Source organism: Athene cunicularia (assembly GCF_003259725.1).
Source record: "Athene cunicularia isolate RWA chromosome 1 unlocalized genomic scaffold, athCun1 chr1_part1, whole genome shotgun sequence".
In the NCBI taxonomy this organism is placed as follows: domain Eukaryota; kingdom Metazoa; phylum Chordata; class Aves; order Strigiformes; family Strigidae; genus Athene; species Athene cunicularia.
This window is the reverse complement of record NW_020799091.1, coordinates 61,514,256-61,527,815: the sequence shown is the minus strand read 5'-3', so window position 1 is coordinate 61,527,815 and position 13,560 is coordinate 61,514,256. Positions and strand designations below refer to the sequence as shown.

Sequence of the window (13,560 nt, the reverse complement as noted above, 5' to 3'; positions counted from 1 at the left end):
TTTTTTTATTTCTTGTGCTTATTGTGCACTCTCCATGTAGGAATTAGCTGCCCAAAATTTGGCTGTATAAAACCCAGTCATCCAGTGTAGAAGAGCCAGGCAATCTCCCTCTGTAGTCAAGACAAACAAACATTTCTGCACAGTGATCCTAGAGTTAGGCTCACTGCCGACACTTCCCCATCACTTCTGTTGGAGTGGAAAGACCATTCCCATAGCACTTCAGAGGATCTGAAAGACGGGATGAGGGGAAGCAAAGGCAGAAGCAGAAACACAGTGAGTCCACAATAGGCATTATTAAGTTGCTCACAGACCAGAATCACAGACACCATGGTAGGTCTGGAATCCAGCAATTTTGGTATTGCTTCGTCTAGCATATATTTCAAAATTTCATTATACTAAGGAATCCATAAACACTACTTCTTTAGTTGACTGAATAGAGCTATCCACCATGAGAAGAGGATTCATCCTGGTAAGAGATGTGCAAGTTGAATTGTTCTCAGTAAATCACCTGAGATTTACTAACTAGAAATGGATAAAATCTGAAGCATTTGATTAGACAAAATATCTACCTTTTGTGTGGCTAAAACTAGGTAAGGTGATTCTGGGCCTGGATGTGTAACTCTTAGGTAAGAAAAGATGAGGTGAGCCGCACTCTTTGCATATTGTACAAAACATACACAGGAACATAATGGAAACAATACAAAGTTCAAATACAATAATGAATCGTAAACTACTTATGAGATTAGGTGCTGCACTAGACATAGTTCTGTTTCATGGTCAGTTTCTTGTTCAGTCATGAAACTAGCATAGAAACACACTGTGAAACATGCTTGTCTTCCAACCTGCTATTTGCACTATACATTTTTCTCTTTCTTTCTTTCTTTCTTTCTTTCTTTCTTTCTTTCTTTCTTTCTTTCTTTCTTTCTTTCTTTCTTTCATTCTTTCTTTCTTTCTTTCTTTCTTTCTTTCTTTCTTTCTTTCTTTCTTTCTTTCTTTCTTTCTTTCTTTCTTTTCTTTCTTTCTTTCTTTCTTCTTTCTTTCTAATAAATGAGCATTAACTTTTACATGGTTACTGATATATGATTTAACTCATGAAAATATAAATTGCATGAATAATCCCATAAAATAGCCTGACTGCAAGAGAAACAGAACAAGAATTTTAAACAGAAGGAATGATCCTTATTCCTTTTTGGTCTCTCTACCCTGCTTTTTGTTTCTACATTATAATGGTGCATCTCTGCAGCTTTGTATCCAAGGACAGCTGGGGTTTCTTTATTTCTTCTGAATAAAGCTTGTGTAAATTATTCATAAATAGGGATATTTTTCTACAGCTTCAAATCACCTGGACTTCCTCTGGACCCACAGAGGCAGTTAAGAAGGTGGAGCCCCTGCTTGCAGCTCAGGAGCCAGGTCAAATCTTGTGCGGATCCAGCATTTCAGTCCTTTCTACCTGTTGCAGAGAGGGAGTCTGATCCTGTTGTCTCAGTGATTTGAACTATGTGTTATTTTGGGGTAGAGTTATGACTTTTTGAAGCTGGCCCATGATTAGGTATGTACTGGGACAAGGTCTGATGTTCGAGGTCTCCAGTATGCTAAGCCTGTAAAATATATGTAATTTACCACTATTCCTTTTTAACCTATATTAAATTCCCAGTCCTCCAACTTAAAATTCTCCCTCAGCAAAATCACACATCTTTGGTCAAATGAAATGCTTGAAATAAATTTCCCTCCAAAATTCCAGTCTTTGTCAACACAAAACAAATCCCCTTTTCCCAAATAATTTCCTGAACTAATAATTTAGTCATGGATTTAGTCTGGATACATCTCAAACAAAATTATCCATATTTTAATGCAAAATATGTTTTTAAAGTAGGTGTTATTAATTTAATTTAAGTAAAAGATATAACAGTAAAATACTTGCATGATTCTATACCACCATAAATGAATGAAAATACTTTCCTAGGCCAGCAGCATGTTTAGAAAAAGATATCGCTTTTGCACTATATTAATGCACTTTAGAATCTACCATCCCTGACAGCCTTGAGCTAAGAATAAGGTTACCAATGATTTTCTGTTTATTTCTATGAAAAACACTTTGATAAGAGCTCTTATCGAGTAAGTAAAGTTTCCATGTACAGCAACAGCATGTCATCACAGAAATGGCAAGCAGACGCTTGGTGGAGTTTGGAAAGATAAAGTTTGGAGTGGTTGATTACGTTCCGAGACTTTTCCTTTACATACACCTAAGTAAATATTAGGATACCACAGCTGTGCACTGAATAAGACCTTGCTTAATTCAGCACAAGGTTGGAAGTATCTGTTTAGCAGGGGCAGGAGCAAGAACTACAAGAACATAGCTTAATCAGGGGTTCAGGCTGAAGCACAAATTATACCATCTGGACTGGGCTTTCTTGCAACTATTCTCATTACCAAAAGTAAGTCTAATTTGGCAATTTTTTTGCGAAATCACGCTTGCTAACATTAGTACCGTAATTATATGTGGTGGTGAAAATTATAGTAAGGAATATGATTCAATCAATAATCTTTATCTGGAGAAGTTAAATGAAAGAAATGCACTCCATAAGACTAAGGCCTTGTCCCAAACAATATGTGTAATCAAACTAGAAACCCAATCCTTTATCCACTTACTTCTTGTAATGCCTTTTCTATATTGCTTGAAAGGGAGATCCCACACTCAGTCCCTGATCTTCTTCCTATACTTCCTGTTTCCCATTTCTGCCCTTTTCTCAGATACTCCTCTTAGGATCCTTCAGACAGACAGATTGCATCTCAAATATTGAAATCTAGATCACTGGACATCTGTAAGTCATTCTGTGGTTCCAGAGAACCTCTAGTCTCATAGGCTCTGCTACATCCAAACTGGAGACCCTGCACTTCCTGGCCTTGAATATCTCTATTTCCAAAACACCACCACCACCACCAAGCCTCTGGGTCGTTGCAACTGTGGCCACACATCGTTTCCCAAAGCTTCTACCTTCTTCCATGATTCTGCATTTACACATATGGTCTGGATCTACTGATCAGCTCCACTTGGTACATTGCCAGCTATAATGTGAAAAAGGCATCACCAGGAAAGGCAAGAGGTAAGGCTCTGTGCTCAGCAGCATGTAGCCTGTGTCATGGTGACGTGCCCTTTTTCAGGTTATCTTCTATGACACCTCTCCCATTCTGCGACTTGTTGCCTGATGTGCTTAGACCTAGTGTTAAGTTTCAAGAGACTATATATTAGACTTAGCCCACAGATGACTTGCTTAGACAGAATGGTTACCTTCTCAACAGCTAAAGTGAGACAAGACTAATCCCTTTACCTGAATAATGCATAGGGCTTTTGGTGAAACAGGCAGGTTCTTACAGTTACTCTTATGTCAATCTGTGTAAACTATATGGTGAGTCTGTTCACACGGATCTCCATACACAAGCAGTGGACCCCAGTTATAACTGAAGAGGAATAACCAGAGAGGCTTCCTTTGAAGGACAGCAGTGTGCCAGCAGAGCTGGATGAACAGCACTGTGCAAAAATGCGTGCTGGTATGAGTATTAGGCACGATGATGCCCAGTGCTCCTTCATCCAACAGGGCTGTCTCATCCATACAAAACCTACTGCAGTTTTCACTTGGGTTACACAGTGTAAATACCTCTACAACACACTCCACTGGGGGTAAAGAACTGTCAGATATCTGGGAAATTTATCCTTTTCACTGACAAAGGTTAGGTCATCTCAGTCACTTATTATAGTGGGCATATTTAAACATTTCATTTAATGATTAAACACTCCTCTAGATCCTATTAGGTAGTGAGTGGAAATGACAACAAATTTCAGTAAACTACTTGCAGTGTTTGAGTGTTTCCTACCAGAGGATCTGCTATTTTGGGTGATTTAGGATTACAACTTTCAGCATTGTAATGTAAAAGGTTATTATAGGCTTTCTGATTACTGTCTGTGTTTGTACAAGAAATAGCAAAAAGCTTTCTTTCACACTAAAAACTTTGATCAGTGTGGAAGATTTATAGCAGAAAAGGCACAGTATTGGTGGCACAGAGCTGTAGAAAGAGCTGTAGAAAGGTATTACTCCTAATATTAAAGGTAAATTAAAGAAGAGGAGGATTACATTATACGGAATGAAAAAACAACTTCTCTTAAAATTCTGAACAGCCGTGCCAGAAATTAAACTCATCTTTTGAAAGCAACAGCATTAATCTGTTTGGAAGCTGAGCCAGCCAGCTTTTTAGCTGCTTAGTAATGGTTTTCTAAAAAATTCATCAGGTTATAAGTAAGATTAACATCTTCGTCAAAATGATTATTCTTATGACCATAGTGCCTTTAAGTTTCATGACACTTCAGAGGAGTGGTGCCTACACTTCATCATGACAGTAAAAGACTAGTCTTATTTAAGAAATTGCTTCTGTATTAACTCATATGAGTGATGTATGGATCTAGACTTTAGTTCCATCAGTGGAAAGTAGATTATATAGTTGCACTGTGTAACAGTGGGAAGCACATTACACTATTCAAGAATTTTGTAATCTCAGTATCAAGTATTTAATAATGCATTTCAGGTTTTATTTTCCTCAAAGCTAGAGGAGCTTGGTATAGAGTAACAAATGAAAAAGTATTTTACATAGAAACATCTCATGGCACATTCTACAATATCAGTATTGCCTAGATATATCCAATAAGACATAGAATTCAAAATCATGAAGATCTTAAGGTTGAGTCCTGGAAAAATTTTTTTCCTAAGGAAATTGGAAGGCTGGTTATAAATCATGTCATCTAAGCACACCAAAGTTTTCCATATTGTCAACTCTTTCATTATTAATGGTGGCTGGAAAACTAGCATTCCATATCATAAAATTTATAATCTGATTTTTCTCTGCATCAGGGTAAAATAAAAGCTTGCATAATTTCTACAACAGTCTGATAGGTAAAACATAGACTTGAACCTTGAATTACCACAAATAATGCTAATTCCTTACCCAGTGGGATACTGCCAGACTCAAAGGGATTTTTTTTTTACTCATAGTATACAGTGAATATCAAAACCATTCCATATCAAAGCTGCATCAAAATTGGTAACCTTCCATGAAAAGTTTGGGTTTGACGAATCAGTGGTTTTTAATGGAAAAAATATCTCACGGAAAATTCCATTGCATGGCATTACACCTTTATGATTAAACTTTCCATTTACAAATAGTTTAAAAATAATTAGTTTAGACATAGTAGATACTGTATATTATCAATATGAACAGACTTGACTACTAGTGGTTACAAATACAATGATAAAAACTTCACACAATTCCAAGCACCCATATCACCTGTTAAATGGCCTTTTGTTCAAGCAGTGACTATATAGTTCAGTAACTGAGATTGTTTACTAACTTAATAATAATCATCACAAATTATAAACTTAAACCATCATTTCATTCCTAAACTGAAATGAACACAGCTATTGCAATGAAACTCCCAGTTAACAGGTCTAGGGATAAAATGGTTGCTCTTATAAAAACCTGATGTCCCACAGGTCCCATTAGGACATCAGAATATGTGGTTAAAATCCTACATCATAGAAGGGAATCAAAGACTTGGTCTACCCTCAGTTTTTGCATTAATTTAACAGTCTGACTGTCATACATACTGAAAATATGCTTCCCTCCTCCCCAAATTATTATATTGATACAAATGGGGACATAGTTGTAATGGACAAAGTTGGCTTTTTCTTCTGTCACAGTGTGTTCCTCCTGGTTCCACACAGGAATGGATGCACCTTTACACTCTTATAACTTCTCAGACTGGATGAGTTTTCTGCTCTGATTATCTGAGAGAGCAGGAAGAATTATTTTGGCCAAGAACTCCAGAACTTTTAGAATATGTTTTCTTCAAAAGAAAGAAATTATTTGATTTTGAAATGTTTCATTTTGATAATAAAGCACGAGTTTTCATTTCAAAACATTGCATATTAACATTGCACAATACTCCAGCCTTTTTATTAAAAGGAAGGGTAGCATATTTTTTAAACAAAATGCAATTTTCACTTGACTTCATGATTTGTCCCATATAGCTCTCAGACTACCATCTGCATTAGGAGTAGTTCTACCCTTAACCGTAAAGGCTATACAACTGTTCTGCTTACACAAACCATATTTAGCCTTAAGTTTTCTGCATGAAGATAATTGTACTCAGTGCCATGCAAGTATTTAGACATCTGCTTCTTCACATTCCATAAATATTTTCTATTTGTCTTGTGTCTATTCATACTTGTGTATTTGTATTGTGTGATTTTATGTAATACAGGTGTTATATCCTTAGGATTTATGCTTTCAGGACCTTGAAACCTTTAATTCTTTCCATCATTGTTCTTGCACCATTTTGACCACCTTGATGCAATGATAATTCCTCACTCATTAGTAAGGCACCTGTAGAAAAGGGAGATTCTGATTTTCCATTTTCTGTCCCATCTGTATTGATTATAGGATGAGAAATCTGAAATCTCAGTCCTCCATGCCTCAGGCTTCTTATAGACTTGGAGCTGAGCTAATTACAAATTCCTCAACAGAGGCTGTTTTATTTTCTTCACATTCAGCTTTTATTGGAGAGGGGCTTATCAGTTCACACATACAAAGTTAAGCCAGTTCCAGAGACACACATATTTCACAACTCAGAAGATTCCAGTTTGACTATAACTTAAAAAGCTCATTCAAGGAAACACTTCAGCAATTTTATGTCAGAAGAGCTTTGGGATTAAAAACTGCTTACCATTTGATACTGAATTTCCATTTTCAGCAGTCACAGAACTGGACAGTGGATTAGATGACTGAGTTCCATGGTTATTTGCATTTTTATCCTGGGTTTCAGATCCAATATCTGATGCACTTGGATCTTCCCTGCTCCTCAAGTTCAGATTAGTTTCAGCACCTGACACAAACAGAGAAAAAGCTCATCAGCTTCCTATTAACTAGTGGCTTTCACATATAAGTAGAAAAAACTAATACAGAGAAACTAAATTACTTTATCAAATTAATTTAATGAATCACTAAATTCACAAGTCCAGTGATAAATGTGGAAGTGATTTTTAAGTCAGCAATTTTTGCAGAGGTGTGGGGTGTTTTTTTGGGGGGGGTTGTTTGTTTGTTTGCTGTTTTCTGGTTTTCCACTTGTAGCCATTTAAAATTTATGGAAGTTAAAGGCATTAACAAAATGTCATTTGCAATGTTTCTTTTCACACAAATTTCAGATGATAAAACTCAACAAATGTTTACATTGCCTCTACTTCAGACTCTATTCTATTTCACATTAGTTCATATACCTCTGTCAGCACTGCAAGCTTTTTACCATTGCATTAGGTGATACTAGCAACAGCTATAACATGGGTTTGTTTTTTTTTTCTTATCTCCTCCCACAAGAAACAAAGTGGCTTTTGATATGAAACCATACGTAGCAAGATTCCTCCCAACAGAGCCTCCCTGTGGGCATTATTCACCCTGCCTCAGGGCTCTCCAGCCATCAATTGTCATTTCTGTAAAGTTCCAGGTTTTCATGTCATAGCCTTTTAGTTAAATTTCTTCAAGGCATCAATAGGGGGTCTGATCCTCTGGGAGTTCCCAAGCTATGTACAATGCAGAGGCATTTCTTCAAAGAGAAGGGCAAACCCCTTCCCTTCTTCCCCCTCTAACTGATGACACATCCATGCAAAGCAGAACAGCTCACCAGCAAAGTGCCCAGAGCTTGCTCTGAGCTTGCCTGGCTTTGTCAACCCAGTGCACCACAAGCAAGAGGGTTCAGACATCAGCTGTGCCCAAGCGGTGCTCCTCACTGGAGTTCAGGGGTTGAAGGCAGGTTTGGAGATGGGAGACATGCCTGTGAATGAATGGTGATAGTAGGAGGGACCCCCAGTGCAATTCTGGTATCCCTGGCTATCCCCATTCCACCCCTGTGTGGCAGGGCTGATGAGGCTGCATGAGATGCTGCACTAGCAAGGCTATGCATTTTTTTATGGATTTCCCTCTCTCTTCTGTATTCCTCTTAATTTTGTGGTGAACATATATACATTTTCCTTGCCATAATCAGATTTGTTTCATAGAAGGCAAAGCTGAATTCCGTTCTCTCTCTGTTTAGCTCTGTTTCAGTTTTCCTCTTTCCACCCTGTTTGAGAGCTGGCCTTAGCTGCGGGGCTGACATATTATGGCTGGCCTGGGTGCAGAGGCCCTCATTTAGCACTCTAAAATGGAAATTTTTCTTCCATGACAGCTCTCAAAGAGCTGTTCCTTGATTTTTGGATGTGTCTATTTAAGCTTTGCCATAATGACAGCAATAACTAACAGAGGTCAAAAGACTAGCTATTAAAACCAACATTACAGCATTCATCCATACTTCCAATGACATCCTCAGCTCTCCCAAAGATACAATATATTCTTGTAAGTCTTGAGTACACCAGCATTTTTCAAGGGGACAGGAAAAACATTTTTTCAGAAGGTAACAGATATTTTTCCTGCAGATTTTCAAATTTAATGTTGAATGCACGGTCAATTTTTCATTTTTATGCCTGGTCTAAAAAAACCCATCTGGTTTACAAAGCACAAACATTTTAAAAATGAATTCATGAAACTATACATCTATTCTGGTTAACTTGAAATGTTTCATTGAAAAGGGCTTTCTTATTTTTGCTTAGCTTTCAGTTATCTAACTCTGAATCTTTCTTAACATTTCCTCTTCTAACAAAAAAGCTGTCTTGAAAAGTCAAAAAGTTAATTTCCAAGCTGTCAGAATAAAACATTTCAATTTTGGGTTTGGTTTTTTTTTTTCCTCCCTCCCTTGCCCTCATTCCCTGATCATTCTTTTTTGCCAGATCTGATTGGAGTGTTTCAGTGGCACTGTTTCATAAACTGCGTATTTAGGCAAATGTGCTAAGCATTGAAAAAATTAGGCCAGCTCTACCCACAGTAACTGACTTGGGAGAGGCGGTAGAACCAGAGTCTGAGCTGGAAAATGCATACAGTACAATTATAAGAGCATGCCTGATTTAGCTTTTGTACAAGCAAGTTGACTGCAAAATGTATCTTTGCGGATCATATTAAATTTGTCTGAAAAGGAAATGTCACTTTTAGATGTTAATAGTCAGTGCACTTGCCTATAGATCATAATCCACCTACATAATTATTGTGCCACCTTTTACATAAAGAGTCTCAAGGGAAGTGGCTGGGATCCTTATTTTTCTTGATATCCGAAAGATGTATTGATTTGCCTGACATCTGCAATTCATTTGAGAATGTGCAAGTAGAAAGACTTTTTCTTGCATTCCCATTTGCAGAAGCCTTTTGTTTCATAGGTACACTGATATCTTTTCATGGCATTCATAAAGGGCTCTTGGAAAAAAAAAAAAAAAAGGTTGTCACTTCTCCTTTATACCTCTAAGATGAAATACTACAAAGAATTGTGGATAGCTACTACTGAGCTGAAATATCATCCTAAATTGACAGAAACAAGTAATGGACAGATATGTAGCGTATCTTTTGGGACAACTATCTAGATAGAGATCTGTTATCCCATTTGCTCTATTTAGTCACTGTAAGAAATGCACACCTTTAGTTTCTAAATAGAAGATTATATAGTAAAAATATACTTCATTGTTTCTTAGTTAATTAATCCTGGGGGTGGGAAAGAAGCCTATATTTTGTTTCAAAGTAATCTGGATTATATAAAGGTTCTTGCACTAATTTCCTATATATAGGCATCTTCAGCTCCTTGGAACAGATTCATGTGAGTCTACGGAAAAAGTATAGCCGCATATGTTGGCTAACTTCTAAAAGACTCCTGGAGAAGCCAGAACCCTAACAAACAAGTACTGTTCATTTATTTTGGACTTTGTGTAAAATGGGGGAGTTTTTGAAGAAAGTATTTTCTATAAATAGGATAACAAGAGAATGCTTTAGTCAGGTATAACCAGTGCACTGTCCCAGTGCTGCAAAACTTACCCAGGGTCACTGGGTAATTCATGTTGGAATGGATCTCAGGAGGTCCCTCATGCACCCCTGCTCCAAGCGGGCCAGCTGTGAGGTCAGACACAGGTTGCTCAGGGCTTTGCCCACCCGCTCTTGAACCCCCCAGAGACGGAGCCTGCCCAGCCTCCCTGGGCAGCCTGTCCCTCTGCCTGCCCCCTGGCCTGCCCGTCCTCGCCGGGAGAGGTTTCAGTACCCGGCCTCAGCCCCTCTCGTTTCAGCTGACACCTGCCGTACCTCGGTGCCCGGCCACACACGGCTGAGAAGGGCCCAGCGGTCCCCTCTCGTCCCCTCCCCGTAGGCACTGGGGTGGCTGTGACCTGCCCCTGAAGCCGCCTCTGCCCCAGGCTGGACAAGCCCCGATGCCCCAGCCCCGGATCATGGGGACACCCTCCAGCCCTGAGTGTCACGGCGGTGAACTCGCTGCAGGTTACTGGTGTCCTTCTGCACTGGGAGGCACCAAACTGGCCATGGTACCCAGATGTGATCCAATGAGTGCTGGGCAGAGGGGACAACCCCTGTGCTGATCTCCTGCTGATTCAGCCCCAAATGCTGCTCGCTATCTCTGCTGCCAGAACCTGCCCAGCTCCCAGGGTCCCCAGCACCCTTTCCCCAGAGCTGCTCCCAGGACAGTCTGTCCCCAGCCTATATCATTGTAAGAGGTAATTCCTTCCCAGATATAGCAATATGCATCTGCTTTTTCAATAGCTTTATCATGCCAGAAGGTCCTGACTTTATCTTCTGTGCTGGGGTATCCCTCTCTGTCCTGCCTTCCCTCTGCCCAAAATATCCCTGAGCATAACAAAGGTGTCTCCTGACCTTTCATCATATTTTATTTCACACAGTTTATCATTACACAGTGGTATCTTAGATACGAATACTGTAGACAATTCTAAGAGATACAGGCAAGCCCTCTGTTAACACTAAGGACTTAGAAAATTCCTTCTGATTCCTATTTTATCTATCAAATATTGGTCTGAAATTAACTTCACCCTCATGTTTTCTCAGTCACCTAATACAGAAATTTGGACTTTCTCCACATTAATGTCAACTTCTCCCTGCTTCCATGAATCTCTGCAGATACAAGTATGCACTGCTCTCTCACCCCTTAGCTTTCTGAAACTATCAGAAATACTTTAGGAGAGAGGAAAATTAAAAAAAAAAAAACTATGGTTCCTACAGTTGAACATCTTCACCAACACACTGAATGTTAGCTTGTTGTTCAGACTTGTGCTCTGCTGTTCGCACCAGATGGAAGGATTATTTACCAGGTTTCAACTTTTTTTTTTTTTTCCCTTTTTTTTTAGTAACAGCATCTTAACAGTTTCCAGTTAGTAATAAACGTTATTTGAAGAGTCATCCATGCCTACTTGTGAGAGACTAGCTACAGAGAGGTATCAGCTGTAAGAGCATGGTGGGAGTTCATGATTATTGAAGGAATACAAGTTTTAAGTGAAAACCTACAGGTTCTTTGCAACAGTGAACAGCATTTGGATTATTATTTCGGTAGACTGACTTTGCCAGAAAGATACCTCTGACTCAGGCAAATTCTGCTCTGACTAATCTTGCAGTTAATGAGGATGTGTGGATATTTGGATTGGGGGCAAAATTTTCCCCTCAACTGCAGCATAGTTATTAACTGGAAGCAATCACATGTACAGTGCATTTAATCAGAGTATAGTAAATCGAAGTGTAACAGTTATTTCCTTAGAAGCAAGCTCTGTATTTCCAATAAGCCCATAACTAATTATATCAACATTACTTGAAAAGTGTAAGAGGAAAGGTATGCAAAAGAGGCAACTCACAAAATCTACATTTGCTTGTTATTCTCAGTGTTTCTGGAAAAGACTGAGTTTAAAACTCACAACAAAGCTCTAAGCCATAGGATGGACTAAAATTTCACTTATTCTGGAAAGAAAAGTCAGAGTATGGCAATCATGGAAAATATTTCATATATCTGCTTTTTATTTTCCTTTTGAGTCATTATCTCACTCTTAAAAGAAACTGAATGCACTGAAAGTCTACATGATATAACTTCTTTTGTCAAAAGAGTAACTTAAACTCTTCTAATTGAGTTATGACTTCCAAATATCCTATTACAAAGCTCTTTTTTCTCAAACATAAAATGTAGGGTCCCAAATGTCATAGTTATTTCATAAGTAGTATTTAGGCTGAATTAATGCTGTTATCACCAAATTAGAAAATGGGCCAGTACAGGCTCTATTGAGATGACAGATTAAAGTGCAATACTGAAACATATTGAGAAACTATTAATTTTGTATTATGTATTTAGCCTATTTAATAAAGCCTAAAGCAAAGTATAAATCAATGACTGATATCAGCATTTAGGTGGAATCACCACAGACTGGCGCAGCAAGATATTCAAACCCAGTATGTTATTAAAAGCCCAGCAGTAACTCACCTAGCTGGGTTGCAATTTTCTTTTATGTCAAAGCCCTTGGTTTGGCCCTCCTTTCTTTAAAGTAGGTATATATATCCATAACGAATATCTGTCTTCATACGGGGTTTTTTTTCAAATCCTTCTTTCAACATTTAGTGCGCATTTACAGTCTGACTGAAAACTCATTAATATAACAGAAGGCCTCCACTTCTTTCAGAGGGTTTTGGATCAGATTCATGCTTACCTTGGATGCTTTGTACAGCACTGCCAAAGGGATCCATAATACTGAGTAAAAACAGAGGGTGTCATGCTTTGTCTATCATGGTAATTCAGATGTGATCATAACTTGTTCTCTGGCTCTGAGGAAAATGGTAAGACACCCATGTCTATGCTATTACACTTTCTAGTCCTTCACAACAGAGAGGCTGCATCCAAGTTGTCTACTGGGAATAGTCTCTGGCCTGTGCCATCTCCTGAACCATGCCCAGATCTGTCTGGAAGGGAGCCAGACTGCCAGGTCCCAAACCATGCCAGGTACTGCTCTAGCACCTTGACTGCATGGTGGATTGAGCTGCCATGCCCAGGAGATTTCCTGGCAATAGCTCATTTACTAAATCAGACATAGCCCTTCACCTTGACAGCACTAGCTACCACAATCAGAAATGAGTGGTCAACATTAGGTCCATCTCAGGAAAAAAAGGAAAAATATGGAAGAAAAGTAACCTCAAACCAGATGGGGCTAGTGGGACAATGAACTGTTGTACAGTTTTTGTTGAAGGCACATTTAAAAGTTTTTTCCTGACTGTATGGGGAGAGCAGGCTTTCCCTAATTTTGCTCTATTGTAAATGGAAGTCATACACCCTCTTATTGGACTCATACCTGGACCATTCCTTTAAGGCATATGCTACTTTTCATTAATTAAACAGAGAAGTAAATCTGATTTCCCAGCTGAGGAATTTCAGTGCCATAAACTAGGCAGGATGTATCTAGGTCCTAAAGCAGAAACAATCTCTATCCTGGTTGACAAAATCATTGGCCCCATGAAACAGAAACCACGAATAGTACAGAAAAAGCTTAAAAGTTTTTCCACTAAGAAATGAAACTTACAAAAAGATATAACACATATAATTATGGAAAGAAATGGGGG

The 13,560-nt window shown here is 38.6% G+C and overlaps 1 protein-coding gene across 1 annotated transcript in view; it reads right to left on the bottom strand.

The window, feature by feature from the left end:
• Positions 1-13,560, bottom strand: part of MYO16 (myosin XVI) — a 313,979-nt gene that overhangs the window by 17,512 nt on the left and 282,907 nt on the right. Inside the window, exon 32 of the mRNA XM_026845772.1 lies at positions 6,773-6,931. Within this exon, the coding sequence (XP_026701573.1) occupies positions 6,773-6,931 (159 nt within the window). The remainder of the gene's footprint in view (positions 1-6,772; positions 6,932-13,560) is intronic.